Source organism: Gorilla gorilla, chromosome 1 (genome assembly GCF_029281585.2).
Source record: "Gorilla gorilla gorilla isolate KB3781 chromosome 1, NHGRI_mGorGor1-v2.1_pri, whole genome shotgun sequence".
Lineage (NCBI taxonomy): Eukaryota > Metazoa > Chordata > Mammalia > Primates > Hominidae > Gorilla > Gorilla gorilla.
The window spans coordinates 71,466,535-71,490,829 of NC_073224.2; the positions used below are offsets into that span (position 1 = coordinate 71,466,535).

Here is a 24,295-nt window from a genome sequence, read left to right on the forward strand (position 1 = left end):
TGCACAGTGGCCATTTGTTACTGTTAATCTGTATCTAAAAGGTACATACTTTCTTCAGAGAGGGAGAAAATGGCATAGCCTCAGCACAATTAAAAAAAAAAAAAGCTTTTTAACCAGTAGGAATTTTTGAATAGTTTCAAAATAATATTGATAATACCACACTTCTGGTCAATTTAATAAAACACTCTAAATTTCCTAAAAAGGTAGAAAAGCTATAAAATATCTAAACCAAATATTATTGGTTATACTCAGGGGTGGATCTTTTATTATGAACTTTTTAAATGTAGGGTTCTGATTTTTGGCTTCTAGTGTGTCATGTACTTTACCACTGCTCAACATGTTTTCAAATTCCCAATATAATAATCATATTTTAGGGAAAATCCAGGGTTTGGGTATGTGATATATCATTAGAATCCTTGCTTAATTAACAAATTAGGTGTGTGCCCTATTATTACCTCTCCTGACCTCAGAATTCCTAAAATTGAAGTAGGCAAAGGAGGAGCCCCAGTAGGACATTTCTGTAACTGCATGCAGAGTTGCCTTCAGAAAAGTGAATATGATTCATGGAAAACTCAGTTGCTGTCGCAATTTACACGCAGCTGCTTTTCCAAAAAAAAAAAAAGATCTGAAGAGTCAGCAAGTGAGACATAAGATACAAGGTTAATTAATTAACTAGGTGTAAAGGAGAAAGAAAAACACTCATATATGAATCCTTAAATCCTTGGTAAGACTGAGCTACAAGTTTCATCCTATAAACAGGTTTTATTAAGTTAAATCAGTGTCTCTAGGTTAAAAAGGAGTAATTGCTATGAATTGCAGATATCCTTCGTAATAAAACTGCCAGTTTCTCAAGAATATTAATGACACTTTGAACAACAAGTAGAGTTTATAAACAGGAACATACAAACTCATGTGAATGTCATGGGTTCTTCAACCTATGAGCATCAATAATCTTGGCCAATAAAATAATGAACTTTATTAACAGCTCCACACCTTACTGGGGATTAAACAAAGGTGAGAAGCAAAACTCAATCATTATGCTGGATCTGTGTGGAATGCCTTTAACAGAGGCATATATCTGAATAGAGGCCACACACTTGCTCAGGATGACCAAAGGAAGTAACATAATTTTAGCCAGAAAAAAAGGCACACAGAAAGACCTAACTTGGAATAATGAAACTACTGAGATGAAATGAAATGTCCAGCAAGGTAATAAGATGAGATCTGTTAAAACGATTTTTAAATGGGTAAAATATTTGAAGACACTTTGCAAAAGAAGATGATGCCATAAGAACACAGAAAAATACTATCATAAATCATTAAGAAAATGTAAATTAAAACCAAAATGGCATACACCTATTGAAACTGAATATACCAAATTCTGCTTACGATGCAGAGCAACTTGAACTCTCATACATTGCTGGAGGAACTGCAAAGGTGCACAGGCAGTTTAAAAAACAATCCATCCATTTTCTAATAATCTGTGACAAAGCAATCCCATTCATAGGTATTTACCCAAGTGAAGGAACATATTCACACAAACCTGTATGTGAATATAGCAGCTTTATTCATAATCACCAAAAACTGAATTCAGTGAAGTAGCCTTCCACCTGGTGAATGAATAAATTTGTACATCCATGGCAATGCAATATTTCTTGGGAATAAAATAATGAACTACTGATAATATGGATGTCTCAAGCATCATGCTAAATAAAAAGCCAGACTCAAAAGCCTCCATTAGCTGGGCATAGTGGCATGCACTTGTAGTCCCAGCTACTCAGGAGGCTGAGGTGAGAGGATTGCCTGAGCCCAGGAGTTCAAGGCTGTAGTATGCTATAATGTCTGAACAGCCACTGCACTTGGGCAACATAGCAAGACCCTGTCTCTTAAAAAAACAGTCTCCATTTATATAGCATTCAGGAATAGGAAAAACTACAGGGAAGGCAAACACATCAATGGCCTCCTGAGCTGGGAATGGGAGTTAATTACAAAGGGATATGAGGGAATTTTTAGGGGTGGTGTGACTTCAGTATCTTGACTGCTGATGATTACATGATTACACGTTTGACAGAACTCACAGAACTCTACACTTACGAAGGAAAAAAAGTTTTGTTTTTCTAGCTTAACCAAAGTGGTACCAAACCTTTAAAATATCAAGCTTAGAAGAAGGGCTAGAACATGTCCATATTTTACCTCATTAGAAATAAAGAATAGGATGTTGAAAATGGTTTGTGCTTTAAGAAGACTGAACCAAGCTAGTAGCTCGGATTTGGGTGTCCACCACCTCACCTTCCAGGCTTATAACTGGTAATTCTGCTCAAGAATCTGTCCTCAGTGTTTTCAACATCGAGAATTAATTTGAGACAAACTACATCTAGTTCATAAACAAAGCTAGAATTAAAAAGGATTCCTGTCACAGGCCAAAACTAGTCTACAAACCCTCAGGGTGGCCAATTCTTGCTTTTAACAACAGCCAAAGATATTAAAGAATTCCATGAATACAGAGATGGATTTTTAAAAATACAAGTATATATAATACTAAAACCCTCAGGAAAGCCAACATCTTGAGGTACTCTGGCTCCAGAAGAATCCATTTCTGTGGGCCATATTCCAAGATCTAAGAGGTGTATCTGTTTGGCTTTACTGAGTGGCTTTTCACCTGGCAGACCAGACAAACTTAAAAGCTTTCAAGTCAAACTTTGGTAGGCAAAGGTAAAGTATGTCTTTTGTTTTAGAGTAGGTGAGCCTGCAGGTCAATTTGTCAAAAATATTAACTAACCACAACTATTGAGACACTACACACAGTGTAGTTCCTGCCTTCATGGAGCTCAGTTCTGTTCACTGGAGTGGGTTTTATTAGCAAGATACCCAATAAATAGAAGTGTGACTGGCCTGTCCAATCTCGAAGTCAGAAAAGGGCCATGGGTAGCATCACATCCTTAGAGACTGGATGCAGTCACCAGACTTTGAGGAAAGAGGGAAATTCATCCCATCCTGTCATGCTAGCTAAGAGAGCAAAAAGTCAAGAATATGAACAATGTGACCTAGGCTCTGAAAGCTGACCAAGACACCATCTAAATAAACCTGGACTGACAATGAAAGGACTTTCATTCTCCCTTAAAATAATGTTCAAAATAGCAAGGAAATAGAGCTTCAGATCTGTCTTGTGTCACCTGGTCTTTCATGTGACAGTCAAAGATCCACAATGTGAAAGTGGGATTAACCCATCTGTGAAGTTCTAGTCTGTGCAGTCACAATTGACCACTGCAGGTCTTAACAAGAGGACCCTGTGGGGACACAACAGACTTCAATTCTTTAGCCAGCTTTTCCTTGGCTCAGAATATGGAGAGAGCTGGAGACCCTCCAAACCAGAGGATGTTCGCTGGTCCTCCCAGGAGAGAAATGAACTATCTTTTGTAAAAGTAAGTTTCAAAGGCCAAGTGTAGTGGCTCATGCCTGTAATCCCAGCACTTTGGGAGGCCAAGGCAGGTAGATAACTTGAGGTCAGGAGTTCAAAACCAGCTTGGCAAACATGGTGAGATCCTGTGTCTACTAAAAATACAAAAAAAAAAATTAGCCAGGCGTACTGGTACATGCCTGTAATCCCAGCTACTTGGGAAGCTGAGGTATGAGAACTGCTTGAATCCAAGAGGCGGAGGTTGCAGTGAGCCGAGATCGAGCCACTACGCTCCAGCCTGGGTGACAGAGTGAGACTCTGCCTCAAAAAAAAAAAAAAAAGAAGTTGCAAAACAGTAAAGGAACTCTCAACCCCTGCATTACATGATTAGGACAACAAATAGAAAAGTAATAAAGTTTACGATCATAAAAAAAAAAAGGCAACAAAGAAGGGAGAGGGAAAAAAAAAAAAAAAGCAAGACCTGACATTTCAAATGATTTCAAATGGAAGAAATAAAAGCTAAAACAAAAATTTTAAAACAATGTTTTTGAATAAAAAAGACTAGAAAGTTAAAAAAGGACATCTTCACATCTCAATAATATTGAAAAAGTTTTTTATATAAGACTGAAGTAGGCATAAGGGTAAATATGTGATAAGACTAAAAAGAAATTTTAAGGAAAGGATTAACCTATATTAAAGCGATAACAAAAAAAAAAAAAAAGGAGTTACCAGAATACCAGAACAAGGAAAAACAAAAACCCAACAATAACAACTAGAAGTTGAAGGATATGGGTCTGAAAAAACTTCTTTTCATGGGGGTCAGCAGGCAACAGATGAATGTATATTTGGCTTCTCAGGAAAGAAAAGGAAAGAGGCAGAGAGCAGAGATGCCCTCTTAAAGCTTCTCCATTTGCCCAGAAGCTCATATCTCTGACAGCACTTTGAGTCCCATCTGTGCAGCTGGTGGTGTGGTTTCCTAATCTGGCAAACCCAAAGCTTAACAGGTTCTACACCAACTAGTGAATATCCTGAACAAGTTCTCTTTTATTGCAGACAGTCACTTTTATAATCATACCTTATGTACATATCAGAAACAATTTGGAAGTAAAAAGCCAAATCTTACCAAAAATAAGTTATTTATTGCTTTAAAAAATAAACATTTATAATAGAATACCAAATTCTATTTAATCTAATGTGTTAACAAAAGCATAATATATTCCAGTAAACAAGGACTTCCAACTTATCCTATAACTAAAAAGTCAACTAAACAGTTGGTTTTAGCTAGAGACAAACATCAGTCACTGCCACCAAATTCCATTATATAAATTTATTTTGCTTCACATTTAAGGAGAAACTCAGCAGAGGGGTCGCCCTGCTCTTCCCCACTAGAAATGTACTGAAAAGTGACAAGCCCACAGAAGGAAAGGCTGTATAAGGAAGTAGGAGCTTCAGTCAAATTTTTACTTTCATTACCTTGAGGGAGGTGAAGGAGGGTGTAATTTTCATCAGGTCAACATGGATGACAGTTTGATCATAAAAAACAGCCCACGTTAAGATTTTATTTGTGAAATATGGTGAGCATGATCATGCCCTAATGATTTCTTAGGGTTTGGCAGTGTCTCTGGTCACATGCCATACCTAGGGTTGAAAGAAATGCTAATACTGTACCCTGGGTCTTCCTCAGATGCCACAGTGGCTCCTGCCCTAGGATGACTAAAAATACGGCTCTCCTTTCCTTAGAGATACTGGCTCACTATCAAGAATAGAGGTAGGGAGGCATTGTGAACTCCAGAAGAGTTGAGTCTATGGAGTTTATTCCACAGTGGATACATTAGGCTTTTTAGAGCTACAATGAGACTGTCAGTAATAGGCGATCACCTTTTTATACCTATGAAACATTTCTTAAAATTCTCTTGGGTTTGGCCCAAAAGAGTGACCAGATTGAAAACTACTCTGTTATTCTTAAGGACAATGCAGCTCCTTTAAAGTTACAAATCAGTACTTATATCCTATAGTTGAGCATGTCTTCACACCATCCCCTGTTTTTGGCCTCCATATAAACAGATGCATTGCACTGCTGCATGGTATATTCCATCTCAACCAGCTGGCGGCATCCAATGGTTAACTTTTCCCTAGGAGAAAAAGAAATGTTAAATCATTGCAAGACAGCTAGTCAGAGAAATAAAAATTCTTTTTCATTTTATTTTACATTTTAATTGACAAATAAAAACTATATATATATATTATGTGTAACATGATATTCTGAACTAGGTATATATTGTAGAATGGCTCAGTCAAGCTAAATAACATATGCATTATTCCACACACTTATTTTTGTGGCGAGGACATGTAAAATCTACATTTCTAAAATTACTATACTATTTAAAAAAAAAAACTTTTTTTAGAGATAGAGTCTCAGCATCTTGCCCAGGCTGGCCTCGAACTCTTGGGCTCAAGTGATCCTCCTACCATGGCCTCCCAAAGTGCTAGGATTACATGCGTGAGCCAGCATGCCCAGCCTTAGTTATTATTTTTAAAAGACAGGGTCTCACTCCTGTTGTCCAGGCTGGAGTACGGTGGTGCAATCACAGCTCACCATAGCTTCAACCTCCTGGGCTCAAGTGATCCTCTAACCTTAGCCTCCCAAGTAGCTGGGATCACTGGTACACACCACCACACCTAATTTTGTTTTGTTTTGTTTTGCTTTTTTTTTTTGGTAGAGACAGGGTCTCACTATGTTGCCCTGTCTGGTTTCATTCCTGGGCTCAAGCAATTCTCCCACGTTAGCCTCCAAAAGTGTTGGGATTGCAGGCATGAGTCAATGCATCTTGCCAAACTCTACTTTCTTAGTGATTTTCAAAATACAATACATTGTCATTAACTAAAGTCACCATGTTGTACAATAGATCTCTGAACTTATTTCTCCTATCTGAAATTTTGTGTCCTTTCACCACCATCTCCTCAAAGCCCCCCATCCTCCTAGCCCCTGGTAACCACCATTTTATTTTCTACTCATACTTTTTTAGATTCCACATATCAGTGAGAACATGTGGGTATCTGTCTTTCTGTGCCTGGTTTATTAATGTCTTTTAGGTTCATCCATGTTGTTCCAGATGACAGGATTTTCTTCTTTTTTTAAGAGTGAATAGTATTCCACTGTGTATATATCCCACATTCTCTTTATCCATTCGTTCACTGATAGACATTTAGGTTGATTCTGTATCTTGGCTATTGTGAATAGTGCTGCAATGAACATTGGAGTGCAGATATCTTTTTGACATACTGATTTCATTTCCTTTGGATATATTAAAAATTCTATTCCAACTGCGTGGCTTACCCCTTGGATTAAAACATCTTAACATAAGCCCATTTCCTACTAAGAGAGGTCCTTCAGAGAGTAAGGTAGAACTAGATTGTTCAACCAAGCCCATTATATAAAAGGCTATGTTAGGCATCCAGCTTTGCCTGTTGGTGGCAGGTCCACCACGGAAGAAGCCCTTATTCCAGAATTCTAGGAATCACACCAAGGTTGTCTTCATGTTGGCTATGTAAGAATTTGTGCAACTAAGTGCTTTTATCTTCCTATGTTATTTGTTTGTGCTAATCATAATTGATGGTATTTTACCTCAAATATCAAAGAATGTATTTCAAATCCCAGTATTAGTCCATTATATTTTTATTTTTCTCTTATTTGGCTTGAGAGTAAAGAAGAGGCAGACTGGAGGATATTAAGAGGATGTACCTCCTGAAAGGAACAGATACTTGAGAGGGGTAAGGAAGTTGACAGAGTTTCAATTCTTAGAAATATTGCTGAGACAAGTTACCTAGCAGTTACCAAAGGAATGTTAGTAACCTTAAACCAAGGGTGGGGAAGCAGGGAGTGCTTAATATGTGCCATATCTGCTTCACAATTTTACTTCAGGCAAAGCCAGCCAGGCTCTCAAAAGCTAACATGAGACTACAAATTGTGGAATCCCAAATTGTAGGACACCAATCCATTATATCTAGCGTTTAGAATTCAAAGTGTCAAAGAATTCAATCCCGTATATAACTCTTTTAATCTACTGGGAGATGGTCTATGTAAGTTCACAAAGAGCACCGAACATCTAGTATAGCATCTGGCATGTTAAGTATTCAAAACTGGCAGTCATTTTTATTTTAACAGTTACACTGTCATTACTTCCTTGGCTTCTGAGATAGCTCTGCCGTATTCATGGTGTTGGAGAGAACCACTAGCTACCTCTCCCACTGCCCCTCCCACATGACAGATCTCTTGATGGAGAGTACAAAGGAAGAAGAACTGAGGGGACAATCAGAACTCAGGACAGGACAAGGAGTAGTGACAACACCGAAGTAAATAATAATAAAGTAAATGTACCATATTTGGAATAATGTCACTTCTTGACAATGTGTGGTTTCTCTGAGACTGATTAAAGCCTGACTTTTGGGTGGCTCACATCTGTAATCCTAGCAACTCAGAAGGCTGAGGCAGGAGGATCATGAAGGCCAGGAGTTTGAGAGCAGCCTAAGCAATACAGTATGACCTGCTCCCTAAAAATAATAATAAAAAAATTTAAATCTGACTTCTGGCTTTGTGTAACCCTAATCTCATTTTCTACATTTAAAGTTTAAAAATAGGGCTATGGTGCTGCCAATTCTTCACAACTACTCAAAAAAATGATTTTGAAACACTCTTAAGGGATTCAAAATAGCAGAGATATAAATGTTTTCTTATAAACTTAAAAATGAAACAAACTAAAAGGGTAGGCCCCTATTCCTGTCCTTATTTATTCCACATGTGAAAAAAATATCCTTCAGTAACTAGACTTTTGAATCTATTTCTGTGTCTTATGTTTTTCTTCCTCTCACCCCTTGTAATTAAGAGGTGAGCTCTATCTTCTCTTTTCCTCCTAGTGGCATTTGTTTCTTAATTCACGTGAGTTAGTATTCTGGACAATGGATTATCACCTACAGATTTTGCTTCCTGTAGCAAGTTCCATCATCACTGGCTGAGAAAAGTATTGGCTGTTTTTCATAGTGTCTGCTTGGCCTATACTTTTTATTAGATCATGGTGATAGGCATTCTTAAGTTCCTTTACCTGGTGGTTAATCTGTAGAATGACAGAATATTGGCTGCAGGGGCACCTTAACACCTCTGCTTGTCTTCTGCAGCATCTCCAGTGAGTCATCTGACCTCAGCTTTTCCCTCCTGGTGATGGGACACTCACTATTGTAAGACGCAGTTCACTGCTAGATAGTTCTTCCTTTATATTGGGCCTATAAAAACCATCTATCTGACCTGAGTCTGCCTAAATTAAAACAAAAACTCTCTTTCCCTTCTTCCTCTGATAGTACAAATATTTTATGTCCCTATTTCTTTTTTTCCAAGAGGAATTATTCCAATTCCTGATCCTTTCGAGAACAGAGCTCAAAACTGGAGGTTGCTTCTGGTTCTGCGATACATGAGATTCTGCAAAATAACAGCCACTATTTCTCTAGATTTTCCTATTAATGGTATCAAATTTGCATTGACCAAATCTCGGGTCAAAATAACTGGAAATTTTATCATACAATTTAAAAATAATTCCACACAGTTTTGTGATTGCTTCCGCATAACCAATTTGGTCAAAATGGCATGGTACTAGTGAATTTATGTGATCTAATTCCAGTGCTGGATGCAATTTTTCCAAAATCCAAGAATGAGGTCTATAATGGATATGTGTTTTACAACCCTCTGAATTTTTCTATTTTTCTGAATTTTCTGAATTTTCTATTGCAAATTTCTACATTTGCAATGTGTATGTCAAATAAAAGAAAAATGGAATACAATGTAATATATAAAATATAAATATAAAAGCAGTATATAATAGCTAACATCAACGGTAAAAGAATGAATGCTTTCCTCCTCAGATCAAGAACACGATAAGGAAGGCTTCTTTCACTATTCAACTTTGTACCATTTTGTACAACTTTGTACTATTCAACATTGTACTAGAAGTTCTAGCCAGAGCAATTAGGCATGAATAAGAAATAAAAGAGATCCAAACTGGAAACAAAGAAACAGAATAATTTCTATTTGTAGATCCTAAAGAAGTCACAAAATAACTGTTAGATCTAATAAACTAATTCAGCAAAGTTGCAATGTAAAAGATCAACACACAAAATCAATTGTATTTCTATACATTAGCAATGAACAAGCAGAAAAGGAAATAATTCCACTTATGATAGCATCAAAAATAATAAAATACTCGGGAATCAATTTAATCAAAGAGGTATAAGACCTGTACACTGCCCATATGCGGTGGCTCATGCCTGTAATCCCAGCACTTTGGGAGGCTGAGGCGGGCAGATCACAAGGTCAGGAGTTCGAGACCAGCCTGGCCAACATGGTGAAACCCCATCTCTACTAAAAACATACAAAAATTAGCCAGGCCTGGTGGCATGCACCTGTAATCCCACCTACTCAGGAGGCTAAGGCAGGAAAATTGCTTGAACCCAAGAGGCAGAGGTTGCAGTGAGCCGAGATCGCGCCACTGCAATCCAGTCTGGGCGACAGAGTGAGACTCTGTCTCAAAAACAAAAACCACTGCTGAAGGAAATTAAAGAATATCTAAATAAGAGAAAAAGCATCCTATGTTAATGGACTGTAATATTTAGTAAGATGGTAATACTCCCCAAACTGATCTACATTGTCAATGCAATTTCTATCAAAATCCCAACAACCTTTTTTGTAGAAACAGAAAAGCTGATCCTAAAATTCAGATAGAATTGCAAGGCATCCCAAGTAACAAAACCTTGAAAAAGGAAAATGTTAGAGGACTTACACTTGTCAATTTCAAAACTCACTACAAAGCAACTATTACCAAAATAGTTTGGTATGAGCAGACAGACAGACATCCAATGGATCAGAACTAAAAGTTCTGAAGTAAACCCTCACATATATGGTCAACTGATTTTCATCAAGGATGCTAAGACCATTCAATGGAGAAAGAATGGTCTCTTCAACAATAATACTATTAGGAAAACCTGATATCCACATACATGTATATGGATGGATGAATGCATGAATGAAGCTGGACCCCTTACCTTACATCATATACAAAAATTAACTCAAAATGGATCAATGGCCTAACTGTAAGAGCTAATACTATAAAAATGTTAGAAGAAAACACTGGGATAAATCTTCATAACCTTAGGTTTGGCAATGGATTCTTAGGTAGTCTTAAAAGCATGGGCAATGCAAGAAAAAAATACATAAATAATCAAAATTAAAAACTTTTGTGCACCAAAGGATACTACCAAAAAGTGAAGACAACTTACAGAGTGGGAGAAAATATGTGCAAATTATATATCTGATAAGGGTCTAATATCCAGAATATATAACATGTTGAACCGCCAGGTGTTGATGTGGTTAATAAGGACAAGGCAAATTAAAAGTAACCATCAAGTTTTTATTCACTTCTTGCCACAGTATAAGCAAGGGGCAAAATGAGAGGTGCTAGTTCTCCAGTGTTTCATTACTTCCCTAGGAAAGGGTGAGATAAATATGCACTGCCGGGTTGTCGGGGTGGGGCACACTGTCTCACTGCTGAGAAGCTCTGAAGAAGGCTGCTGCCTCTCTGCATCTTCATGAACCCAGGGGCCCGCGGGGAGGAAGAGGAGGAAGGGCTAGAAGCAGAAAAATACTGAGTCAGATAAGAGAGAAATACCTTAGTCAAAGCCTCCAAAAGGAAGCCTCAGTGGAGGTACCTGGGAAGTGCCTCAGCCAACTCCCCCATCTCCTCATAAGAAGGCCTCCAAATAGTCACCTGAGCTAGGAATACAGCTGTGTGTGAGCGTGGCTGCAGGGAGTCTCAGTCACTGCCAGTAAGTACCTCCAGAAAACAGCATACACTGGCATGGAAAAAAAAAAAAAAAGACACTTATCTGAGGAATGCAAGCCTGTTTAAACTATCAGGTCCAGAGAGGCACTGGAATGAAACAGCAGTCACATCACTCCCCCTTGAGCTAAATAAGTATCTCTTGAAGACACTTGCTATGTGGGCTCTAGGCTAACTGACAAGAAGAAGCCATAACTGCCATATGCTGGACACCCTAACTCATACCCTCTAATTCAACAATGTATAGCCAATCACTGAACAATGATATCTCTGTCAACTATTGAGAATTCCTGTCAAATAACTTTGTATCAGCCCACTCCTTGTTCTCTCTCCCTTTAAAAATTTGCTTGTAACAAGGGCTGAGGGTACACTCCCCAAGGCAACTTTAACACACACCAGGGGCAGCTGTCTTCACTCTGGCTCAAGTAAACTCTTTAAATTATATTTTGTGCCTCAACTCTTCCTTTTAGGTCAACATTTCCTTAGGTATGAGGAAAGCAGCTTCCGCCATTGAGTTTGTCAGATAAAGCCTTGTAATTGTCTATAGTGGGCTCAAACATCACGTAAGATTTTGGCCTGAGGCCAAATTCCTCATAAAGAATTCTAATAACAGAAAGAAAGCCAACCCACTAAAAATGAGCAAAGGGCTTGAATAGACATTTCTCCAGAAGATATACAAATGGCCAAATAGCACATGAAAAGAAGTTCAACCTCTTCCCTAATTAATATTAGAGAAATACAAATTGAAATCACAATGAGATACAATTTCGTACTCATCAGGATGGCAATAACTAACCAAAACCAAAAAAGGGAAAATAACAAGTGTTGTCCAAGATGAAGAGAAGTTGGAACTGTTGTATATTGTTAGTTGAAATGTAAAATAGTGTAGCTTCTGAGAATTAGAATCTCACCCAGGAATTCTACTCCTAGGTATATGACCCCCAAAATGGAAAATAATTATAAGAATTCAAATATTTATACACAAAGAGCAATACTACTTATAACAGTCAAAAAGTGGAAAGAACCCAAATGTCCATCAAGAGATGAATGAATAAACAAAATGTGATGTATATATATGTGTGTGTGTGATGGAATCTTATTCAGCCACGAAAAGGAATGAAGTATTGATATATGCTAAAATGTGGATAAACTTCAAAAACATTATGCTAAGTGAAAAAAGAGAGATACAAACGTCACATGTATACATCGGAGATGGGGTGTATCTGATTTCCTGGTGTCAGAAGTGTGTTGTGATGAGTTTCAGAGCAAGAAAAACAGTTTGGTTTGGTATCCGTCTCATACAGTCAGGTACTTTGAGGCTGATGTCACAAACTAGTTTATTATCTCATAAAGGAAAAAACAAACAAACAAACAAAAACCTTACATACTTGCCTAACAAACATGTCAAAACACTTTATCAAGAACTTACAAGACAGAAAAAAAAAAGTGAATTAAATGCTGTACCTAATTTCTCATAAAGATAGAAGATACCACACAAGAGATTTGTTTGGTAATGTTTGATAATCTCCTTAATTTACCATCCTGGATTTGGAGCAAACTCCTCATCTGCTCAGGGTAAGCAGTGCTCAGACACTCTACCGGCAAGAGCAAAAGCTACTTCAAAGAGTCTAAAAACTGGAGAAGAGAAACCACCAGCTGAATTGCAGATATAAGCACCAAGGTTCTTCTGTGTCTTATGGAATTCACTTTTCATCAAAGCTACTTTAATCTAAAATCTTAATTCCTTGCTTTATTAGAACCCATCAATTTTATGTTCTTGAGCTACTTAATTATATCCATATGCCAGGAGGGTGGCACACCCAACTCCATGGGGACAGAGGCTCCTGTTTGGGACTTTCCTGAACCTCACTCTATGTATCTCCTCTTCATCTACCTGTTCATTTGTATCCTTTAATTTATCCTTCATAATAAATGGGTAAATGTAAGTAAAATGTTTCCCTGAGTACTATGAGCCACTTTTGCAAATTAATTGAACCTGAAGAGGGAGTCATGGGAACCCCCAATTTATAGGTAGTTGGTCGACCTGGAGGTTGTGGGGTTTCCTACTATACTCTCATATACTCCACTCAACAATTCTGACCCCAGATGTGTGTGGGGTTTTCTCCACACAGCACGCAATTCTCCAGTGAACACCAACTCGGTGTACTATAATTCAATTCAATTCTGACACTATCTGGAGTCAGAGTCAACTCCCACAGGTTGCGGGCTCATCAAACAAGACTGCCCCCCACTTCAGACAACAACTACAAGTAACAGTTTGTCACCTATACTTCTGACCAACTGGCTTATAAATCAGGAGGGTTCCCACAACAACTCCCTCCTCAGGTGTAGTTTGCTAGGACAGCTCACAGAACTCAGGGGAATATTTATGTTTTACTCATTTTTTATAAAATACTTGATATTACCAAGTATATGTTGGAAGGGGCTGGAGCTTCCATGCCTTCTCTGTGTGTGCCACCCCCACAAGCAGCTACATGGGTCCAGCAACCTGGAAGCTCTCTGAACCTGGTAGTTCAGGGATTTTTTTTTTTAACCAAACCATTTAATTGTGTCTTTGAAGGTAAACAAAATATAAAGCTGGATCCCAAGCCCTAAGAATGCCAGAACTACACGTAGATCCAAAATGTGGTGTGGTTTTTCTCAACAGAGTTCAAAAGGGTCAGAACTCAAAAGTGTTAAAAGGCAGATAATGGGTGGAATTCATGCACTCCGTTCAGCAATTTTGTAAATTACCAGAAATAGACCCCAAGAGTCTTTTAAGGTGGGAAAAACTCAACTCCTGGTTTTACAGGTAAAGAATGAGTACCAAAAATGTTATGTTGATTTCTCTTAATTTTTCTCACACAATCTGAAGCCAGAGCTGACTATTACATCCTCAACTCACAGCAATTGAAACTGCAGTATTAGGTACAAGATCAGTCCCTCTATCCATTTGCTTCCATGTAATGCCACAGCAAGGGTGGCCAGAAGCAGAGAGTTGTCAACAGAACAGCTTTTCAAAAAGCACTAAAAGCAAGCAAGAACCTTCTAGCAGCACACTGATTTAGTTTATTAGGTTAATTTACAAATTTTAAAAGCTACATGTTTTACTTTTTCTCCTTTTTCTCTTCTTTCATCACTGTTTATGTTTTCTTTGTCTTTCTCTCTGTCACCTTTTCTATCCTTTTTGCTCTCTTCTTTTCCTGTCCGTCTTTCTTCTCTGCACCCTGGTTAGCAATCTTGTCGTTGATGAGGCTGCGCAGGGCAACCAAAAACAGATCAGCAAGGCCAAGTATATCACCTCTATTTGGTTGTCGGTCTTCAGGTGAAAGGCTTTGACAAACTCATCCGGGCTGACATCTGGCAGCAGGCTGACGACATCCTACAGCAGGCAGATGATCTGATGGTTTATGGGTAGCTTGCCTGTCGCCACTTTTACCCTTCAAGCCATGCATAGACCTGGTTAATAATCTGCTAGGAAAGAGTACCCATGGTAGTGTCTTTGATGTCTCATAACAAGTGTTTGACTCTGACTTCCTCAGCTTCCTCTGCTCCAGTTTCACAGTCACATGCTCAAATGTTTTTGTGGTTGTAGTTCTATCAACATGAACTTCTTCCACTGTATATGTTTCTGTAACTTCTTCCACAATATATGCTTCTGTGGGCAGGCTCAGGTCCTTGGGTTTCACATCAATAATGACCAAAACAAGAGTTAGGGCAGCATCATTTCATTACTTCATTGATGGCAATGGCATTCCTGTAAAGTTTATGGCCTGTGTGGTGCCACCCAAATATTCTTTCTCTGGCATTTATTTACCTTCTTAAACAATCCATAAATGTTTTCCAAATAATCTTGGTCTAAAAATCAGATCATCTTTGTCATCTTCATAAAAAAGGACTTAGTCATCATCATAAAAAGGGACTGCAAAACTCTTGGACATATCAAGTATTTTCTTTTGCCATGACCCCAACAGCACACCAATATGCTTCTGGTTTCCGACCTCACCAATTTAGCTGAAGTGATCCACCACACTGAGAAGCAACAGGGGGTAGACCACCACCTTCTGCACCGCCAGCTCTGGCATCACAACACACCCCAACCCTCAAGTCCTGGCTCCCTGCCACTCGTCAACACCAACAGTGGCAAAAACTCTCGCAGCTCCTCCAGGCCCAGCTTCTCCTATTCCAGTTTGGCAGCTGCTGCCAGTTCAGGGATTTTTATGGAGGAGGCTTCATCCTGTAGGCATGATGGATTATTAACTCAACCTGGAGCCCCTCTCCCCTTCTGAGAGGATAGGGGGTAGAGCTGAATGTGTTAAGCTTCTAATCATGGCTGGGTCCTTCTGGTGACCAGCCCCCATCCAGGAGCCCACCAAGAGTTGCCTCATTAGAGCAAACGATGCTCCTATCACCTAGGAAATTCCAAGAGATTTAGGAGCTCTGTGTCAGGAAACCAGGTTAAAGACCAAAGATTAGAACAAAAGATTATCCCAGAAGTCCTATCTAGGGTTTTAGGAGCTCTGTCTCAGGAACCAGAGTCAGCGACTGTCATTAGTCCGTTTTCATACTGCTATAAAGAACTGCCCAAAACTGGGTAATTTATAAAGGAAAGAGGTTTAGCTGACTCACAGTTCAGCATGGCTGGGGAGGCCTCAGGAAACTTACAATCATGGAGGAAGGGGAAGCAAGGCACCTTCTTTGCAAGGCAGCAGGAATGAGAAGTGCTGAGTGAAGTGGGAAGAGTATCTTATAAAACCATCAGATTTCAATGAGAACTCTCTACCATGAGAACAGCATGGGGGAACTGCTCTCATGATTCAATTACCTTCACCTGGTCTCTCCCTCGAAATGCAGGGATTGTAGGGATTATAGGGATTACAATTCAAGATGAGATTTGGGTGGGGACACAAAACCTAACCATATCAGGGCATAGATACATTTCTCATTATTTCACATCTCCTTATTGCAATAAATATGGTGTGGCACATCAACAGTTTCCTTGTTTACAACTAATGCTTTAAAAAAAACAAAAACAAAGATTATCAAATTCAGACAATTTAAATAATTGTCTTAAACATTAACTGTCCTTCATATTCCCAAAGGGAGTCATCTATATGCAAGTTAAAGCATTCTTCTGTTTTCACCTCTGAGTCACAGGGAAATGGTGTCACCTTTCATCTGCCACAATTGGCCCCATATCTAGTATGAACCAGTGAAACCAAAAAACCCTCTCTCTTTTGGCAGCTTATTCGAAAATTTTAAGTTGTGGAGCACACCAGACACAAATATGGAAGATACTGTGTACTCTAAATATTGGCAAATAATTTCACAAAAAACCCAAAAGATCTAAATAGTATTAACTGAAAGCTTGCTGAGCAACAATTACCATTTTTCAATGCCTGCAACATATTAACTATATTTGATTTCTCTTTAAAATCATCCTTCTGGGTATAAAAGAGGGTTTACTGATTAACTTCATAGTTTAAATCCCTGACATAATAAACGGAAAGAAAACAAAGAAAAAAAATAGTACAACTACTTTAACTATGAACATTTGACCTGACTCCTGAACTTCCCCCAATAAAAACTCTGCCAACTACTCTAAAAGTAAGCTAAAATCAAAACAATTCTAGACGTCTACTAGGATTATGCTTCAAGAAATTGTGGCCTCCATGTATCTACAATAAGCTTTTTACACTAAAAAATACGGCTAAGGTTGGAAGATGTTATATTTTTGACACATCTCACACAATATTTTAAATGTGGATTATCTGTAAAAATCTGTATGAGTACAACCGATTCATTGATAATCTGAAGATTAGGGCAAGAAAACATTTTCTCCCCCAACTGTAACAGATTTGTGTATGCCAACTGGCTTCAGATTTTCTTGAAAAACTTATTTTAACCTAATGAGTTGGTGAACTTTCATAGTTGTGTTGAAACATTTGTGTATGACTATCAATCCTACATCTGATATCCTCAAACAAATTTATCAGTCTGGAGCTTTAACAGTAGAAGCATTTTGCTAGTTAACTTTGTTGCTAGGCCTGTTCATAATATTTTGTAGCCACACAGGTACACAGGTAAGTTATAAATAGCAAATGAACTGTGGTTTAGTGATACTTTTATTAAGTTCCTACCTTTTTGAAAATGTGTCCCAAATGAGGTTAAGTGTTATGCTCCTAATCCCATTTTTCCCATAAACCTTGTGGTTTTTATTGCATGACTATACAATGCAGTGGCGACATTTACGAATGCACATGTCATGTTACAATAGAACTCACTGAAAACCAATTACTGCCCCATGTGTCAACATGGATCAATCCTGATGTTAAGCTAAAATGGAATATGTAGTGGTGGAGGGTACTGGAAGGCAACAGTGAAGGAATTAAACAGTTTTAGCTCCTCATGAATTTGCCTGGGCCTAGAATTAGAGGGATATCTTAGACTGTCCAGGCTGCCATAATTAAATATCTTAGACTGGGGAGCTTACAAACAAGATAAATTTCTCACAGATCTGGAGGCTGGGAAGTTCAAGATCAAAGCACCAGCAGATTTGGTGTCTGGTGAGGGTCCTCTTCCTCACAGATGGTGCCTTCTGTGTGTTCTCACATGGCAGAAGGGAAGGAATTAGCTAATGCTCTGAAGTCTCTTTTATAAAGGCACTAATCCAATTCCCAAAGGCCCCATCTTCTGATAGTATCACATTGGGGATTAGATTTCAATGTATAAGTTTGGAGGGTACACAAGCATTAGTCCACAGCAAAGGCTTCACAACTATACCCTGTGTATGGCTTCACAACTATACCCTGTGTATATAAGAATTGGATTTGTGGCTGGGCGTGGTGGCTCATGCCTGTAATCAATCCCTGTACTTTGGGAAGCCAAGGCAGGAGGACTGCTTGAGTCCAGGAGTTCGAGACCACCCTGGGCAACATAGTGAGACCCTGCCTCAAAAAAAAAAACAAAAAGAAGATTAAAAAAAAAGAATTGGATTTATAATACTTGCCCTTTTTGTTATGTATGAATGCTACAAAACAAATCATTTTGGAAAAAAAAGTATATAGTGTGATACATTTAAGTTCAAAAATCAGCAAAATAAATCAACATATTTTTGTTATAAATAACAGTAAAACCATAAAAAAAAAGATGAGAACTATAAAGATACAATCCCTTGAGAGAGAATAAAAGGTAGGTTACAGCTAGAAATGGGTAAAATTCAAGTTTGTTAGTTGAATGGTAGGCAGATGGGTATTTTTTATATCAGTTGTTCTTGAAAACATGGTATGGGGACCACAGGGAATCTAAGACTCTCTCAGAGGGTATGCGAGGTCAAAGAAGTAAAAGCTATTTCCATAATAAGACTAAGATGTGGCCGGGTGCAGTGGCTCAAGCCTGTAATCCCAGCATGTTGGGAGGCTGAGGCAGGTGAATCACCTGAGGTCAGGAGTTCAAGACCAGCCTGGCCAACATGGTGAAACCCCGTCTCTACTAAAAATACAAAAAATTAGCCGGGCATGGTGGTGGGTGCCTATAAGCCCAGCTACTTGGGAGGGTGAGGCAGGAGAATCGCTTGAACCTGGGAGGCAGAGGTTGCAGTGAGCCAAGATCGCTCCACTGCACATTGTCGCACCATTTGCGACAAGAGCAAAACTCTGTGTCAAAGAAAAAATAAAAAAAACAAATAAATATACAAATAAATAAATAAATAAAGACTAAGATGTGATTTGTCGTCTGTACTCTTGCTCTCACAAAAGTGAACAGTAGTTTTCCCTCAATCCGGCCATGCTTATCAAAACAGATTGAATGCAAAAGCAGTTGTAAGAATCCCACTGCCTTCTATTAAGCCAGTCATTAAAACATTTGCAAAAATGTACAATGTCACTTTTAATATTTTCATAATGTTATTTATCTTAACATGTAGTTGTTATTTTTAAATGAAGTAATAAATAAACATTTTAAAATTCTCAGTTCTAAGTTTTAATACAGCAAATATAGCTAGATAATGACCCATACAAAAAAAAGCTCTTTGGGATCTTCGATAATTTTTAAAAATGTAACAAAGTCTTGAAGCCAACAAATTGGAGAACCACTTTAAACCTAATAGCTGATAAACACACAACACATGACCTTTTTGTATATAGGAAATATTTCATATTAGTAAGGTAAAAAAAAAAAACATAGTGTAGTGAAAAGACAATGAAAAAACACATCACCACCACCACCACCAAGTGCTGCCGTATATGGAAAAGCTTGTTACAATGGTTTATATCTATATATAGATATGACTTACCTATACTCAGTCTGAGAAACACAATCATAAACTTCCTGGGCAGTAAATTTGACATTTTTATTTACCTGAAAGGAACCAAGATATAGTTATTAAAAATATATATTAAATAAACTGAGTGATGACAGCAAAATTAGAGTAGCCCATATTCTGAGAGGAAAGTTCAAATTTCTAGTTATTGCATAAAAAGGATTAAACAGCAACAATAAGAAGTGCAACGACTATAATGCTAACATGGAACTGTGTGCAAAAATATGAATCCCACTATTATATCTTAATCTGTTAGTAGAACCAGCAGAGGTGAGATAGGCCTAGACACAGTAGAGATCAAATGGACAGAAAAACACAAATAAGATTATAAACTGCAGACAGTTCTATCTGGTTTAGGAAAAAGTTTGATTTACAGACATTTTCTGAAGAAATATATTTTTCAGATTATTGAGGTCTACATGTTTAAACTAATAGGTTTAAGTTAATAAATATCTATATCAGAGATATAATTTATAATACCATAAATATAAAAATCTTTCATCATATAAAAACTAGCTATGGCACACATATGGAAGACACAGTGAAGGAATCTTGAAACTCACTATTGATTTAGACAATATTCCTATTTATATGCAGGGAAGAATCTGAAAACTTGCAGAGAAAATTTATTTTGATCAGATAACAAATAACATATTGACTAAATTTTCAGAAAATTAGAATTAGTAAAAGGAAACAGTAAGGCTAATTTCTATTCAATTTACTTAAAAAATATTTCTAAGTGCTGCTAGCTAGCATGCATTTTTTGGTGGGGAAGAACTAATTTAATTACTACTAATTTAAAGATTCTTATCATAAAAGTCTTCTATATGATTCAATGTATTGCTTATTGGCAAAAATTCCATGACTTTCTTCGATGTTTTCATAGAAAGTTTACCATCTTTGCGTAGAAAATGTTTCATTCACTGTAAGTTTAAAAATATACAGTTTTTTTGGCCAGGTGCAACAGTTCATGCCTGTAATCCCAGCACTTTGGAAGGTCAAGGTGGGAGGATTATTTGAACCCAGGAGTTTGAGACTAGCCTGAGCAACATAGTGAGACCCTGTCTCTATTTAAAAAAAGAAAAATTATATATATATATGTACACAGATATATATAGTTTTCAAATATTTAAATGAACATGGATATACTGCTTAAAATTAGTATATATTTATATATTTAGTATTATTTAATTATATAATATTTGATATTATATTTAATGATTATATGAAATTGGTATATAATTTACCATAATTTTTAAGAGAATCTTCTAAAAATGTTATAAAAAATTCATTTAAACTATCAACCAGTCCACTTCTTCCTTCTTTACATGTTCTGCCTTCTCCTAAGGGCTGTTGATATTGTTACTATAGCCACACATTCTGGGACCTACAATGTATCAGAACACGGGCCACCAAATGTCAACACACTGCAGACATTTGGTCAGAGGATGAAGCGAATGATCCATTTTCTACAACTATTGAGAAAAATCAGCTGAAAAACTGACTTTGAATCTGTTAAATATGAATATAAAATAATTTATATTAAGCTTTTAATAGATCTTTTTTTAAGTATCTAGATTTATCTCTAGTTGTAAAAGCAACCATCCACATACATTTAGACATTTATCCAAGAACACAGCTGGAAGTATAAAGGTGACATAATTCCAGGTTATAGTAGATAATTTACAAAATAGGCAGTTACTTTACTAATAAAGAAAAACTGAAGCACAGTCTCATGATGGTCTGGCCTGATCTTGTTTCACCATATTAATTAATTTTGACTATGAAGACATTTTCACTTACCCATATTGAGACATTTTAAATTACACTGTTAAATATCATCTCCATGCTTAAATGAACAATTTTAATTTCCAGGGGAAAAAAATAGCTAAAAGATGCCACTGTCAGCAAACATTAGAGTTGTGACTACAAAACGAATTGTGAAATGGGTATCATTACCTTTTAGCTGTACTACTTACAGTAAAAGCCAGATATTAGAAATGGCTTCTTTTTAATTAAAAAAATCAAGAAAAGGCAAAGGAGAAGTATAAAAATAGTCAAACTCCTTAAAAGATTTAGACAGTCCTACCATCATTTTTAATATTAGACAAATATCTCCAATGTAGTAAGTGATGTAGGAAAAGCAATTCTTTTAAGAGAAATGATTTTAGAAATCTGTGAATCAGCCAGGCACGATGGTGCATGCCTGTAGTCCCAGCTACCTGGGAGGATGAGGTAGGAAGATTGCTTGACCTAGGAGTTCAAGCATCTAGTGGGTCATGACTGTGACAAATATATATATATCTGACATCTATATATAATATATATATAAAATATATATATCTGACATCTATATATAATATATATTACATATATCTGACATCTATATATAATATATATAACATATATGATTCTTAGATCTACATATTCTTATTTTTTAATTTTTAAATTTTTTTCTTGTTTCTTTATATCACAAGATATCATGAAGCAACAGATCCACATATTCTTATAATTAATAAGTTAGGTACTTTCTTCTAATACTCTTGGCAATAGAAAGTACTAAATTAAAAAGAACTATGCCCCAGAATTTTCCAGGGTATGTGATTTTAAAACTGTCCTATTGTTCATATATATTTTAGAGCTGGAGTCTTGCTCTGTCACCCAGTCTGGAGTGCAGTGCTATGATCATGGCTCACTGCAGCCTTGAACACCTGGCCTCAAGCAATACTCCCACCTCCAGCCTCCTGAGTCGCTGGGATCACAGCCACCATGCCCAGTTCTACAAATACATTTTTGTTAGACTTAATGTTTTGATTTGAAATTCAGAAAGTAAGATGAAATAATTATATGAATCATTTCAAAAGAGGAAGTTCTCTTAATAATCATATAATGTGGTGATAAAGAATTAAGGCTCTTTTATTTTTATTTATTTATTTATTTGAGACAGAGTCTCACACTGTCGCCTGGGCTGGAGTGCAGTGGTGTGATCTTGGCTCACTGCAACCTCCGCCTCCTGGGTTCAAGCAATTCTCCTGCCTCAGCCTCCTGAGTAGCTGGGATTACAGACATCCGCCACCATACCTGGCTAATTTTTTCGTATTTTTAGTAGAGATGGGGTTTCACTATGTTGGCCAGGCTGGTCTGGAACTCCTGACCTCATGATCCGCCTGCCTCAGCCTCCCAAAGTGCTGGGATTACAGGCATGAGCCACCGCACCCAGCCTATTTTTACTTTTTTTGAGACAGAGTCTCACTCTGTCACCCAGGCTGTAGTGCAGTGGTGCAATCTCAGCTCACTGCAACCTCCACCTCCCAGGTCCAAGCAATTCTCCTGCCTCAGCCTTACGAGTAGCTGGGATTGCAGGCCCATGCCACTACTCCTAGCTAATTTTTGTACTTTTAGTAGAGATGGGGTTTCATTATGTTGGCCAGCCTGTTCTCAAACTCCTGACCTCAAGTGATCCACCTGCCTTGGCCTTCCAAAGTGCTGAGATTATAGCTGTGAGCCACAGCGCCCAGCCAAATTAAGGCTGACTCTTAAAAAGCCCATATAAACACCATTCATTGCTTAAATAAAACTAGCTAACCATCCCCTCCCCGCTTTTTTTTTGAGACAGGGTCTTGCTCTGTCAACCAGGCTGGAGTGCAGTGGTATGAACATGGCTCACTGCAGCCTTGACCTCCCAGACTCAAATAATCTCTCCTCAGCCTCCCAAGGAGATGGGACCACAGGTGCATGCCACCATGCCGGCTAATTTTGTTTGTTTTTTAGAGAGATGGGGTCTCGCTGTGTTGCCCAGACTGGTCTTGAACTCCTGGGTTCAAGTGATCCACTGACCTCAGCCTCCCAAAGTGCTAGGATTACAGGCGTGAACCACCAAGCCTGGCCAAGACTAGTTCTCTGTGCCTGGTACTGTTTGGAGCACTTTGCATATTTTACATTATTTAATCTTTGCAGAATACAAATAATTTACCTACTATTGTTACTCTCATTTCACAGATGAAGAAACTGAGATAAGGAGAATTAAATAACTCTTCCTAGATCACACAGTTAATAAGTAGAAGAACCAACATTTAAGCACGGGTAGTTTGACTTCAGAGTCTGTGTTCTTAATCACTGGGTTCTTAATGGAAGATGTGGCATACAAAAAGTTAAACAAAGAGCTAACCAGGAATAAAAGTGAAGAAATATATTTAAAGGAGTTTGACTTCATAAGAAATTTGAGACCTGAATATATGCCACATTCCTTCATTTAGAATGTTTTAAAAATTAAACACATATACACACAAAATTGAAAGTAATACTATTACAGGAAACATGAACAAAGAGCATTAAGCACACAGAAATTGACAACAGAATACCCGCTTCGGTTCAGTAATGATGAGGAGAGCATGCAGGTTAATTTACAAAATACACTGAAGCCTCATTATAGTTCTACCTCCAGGGTTTATGCTGCCACTATAGAGGAAACTAAATTATAGCTTTCCTTTCCAGTAATAAGTATTTCTCAACCAGGAGTTCTTCCTTTGTGAGGTATTCTGGGTATGTAAGTTGGATGGGGAGATGGAATACTTTTGGTTGTCACAACAACTGGTATAGCTACAGGCATTTAGTACCTGATGTATAGGGATGTTAAACATCCTGCAGTGTTCCACACAATGAAGAACTGACCTGTCCAGTATGCCAACAGCACCCCTG

General features: G+C 37.7%; 1 protein-coding gene and 1 pseudogene across 21 annotated transcripts in view; both read right to left on the reverse strand.

The window, feature by feature from the left end:
• Positions 1-4,709: 4,709 nt before the first annotated feature.
• SWT1 (SWT1 RNA endoribonuclease homolog) overlaps positions 4,710-24,295 on the reverse strand; it is a 135,524-nt gene continuing 115,938 nt past the window's right edge. For 14 of the 21 annotated variants that reach the window (XM_063710066.1, XM_063710059.1, XM_031013055.3 and 11 more), the window contains 2 exons: positions 19,571-19,635; positions 4,710-5,529 (listed from right to left, as the gene is read on the reverse strand). In XM_063710066.1, the coding sequence (XP_063566136.1) occupies positions 5,400-5,529; positions 19,571-19,635 (195 nt within the window). In that variant the 3' untranslated portion in view covers positions 4,710-5,399. Of the gene's footprint in view, positions 5,530-10,829; positions 11,066-11,205; positions 11,291-19,570; positions 19,636-24,295 lie in introns of those variants that run through there. The other 7 variants (XM_031013058.3, XM_055367549.2, XM_055367539.2 and 4 more) reach the window with 2 other exon arrangements.
• Positions 11,037-16,615, reverse strand: LOC129528060 (26S proteasome non-ATPase regulatory subunit 7-like; annotated as a pseudogene).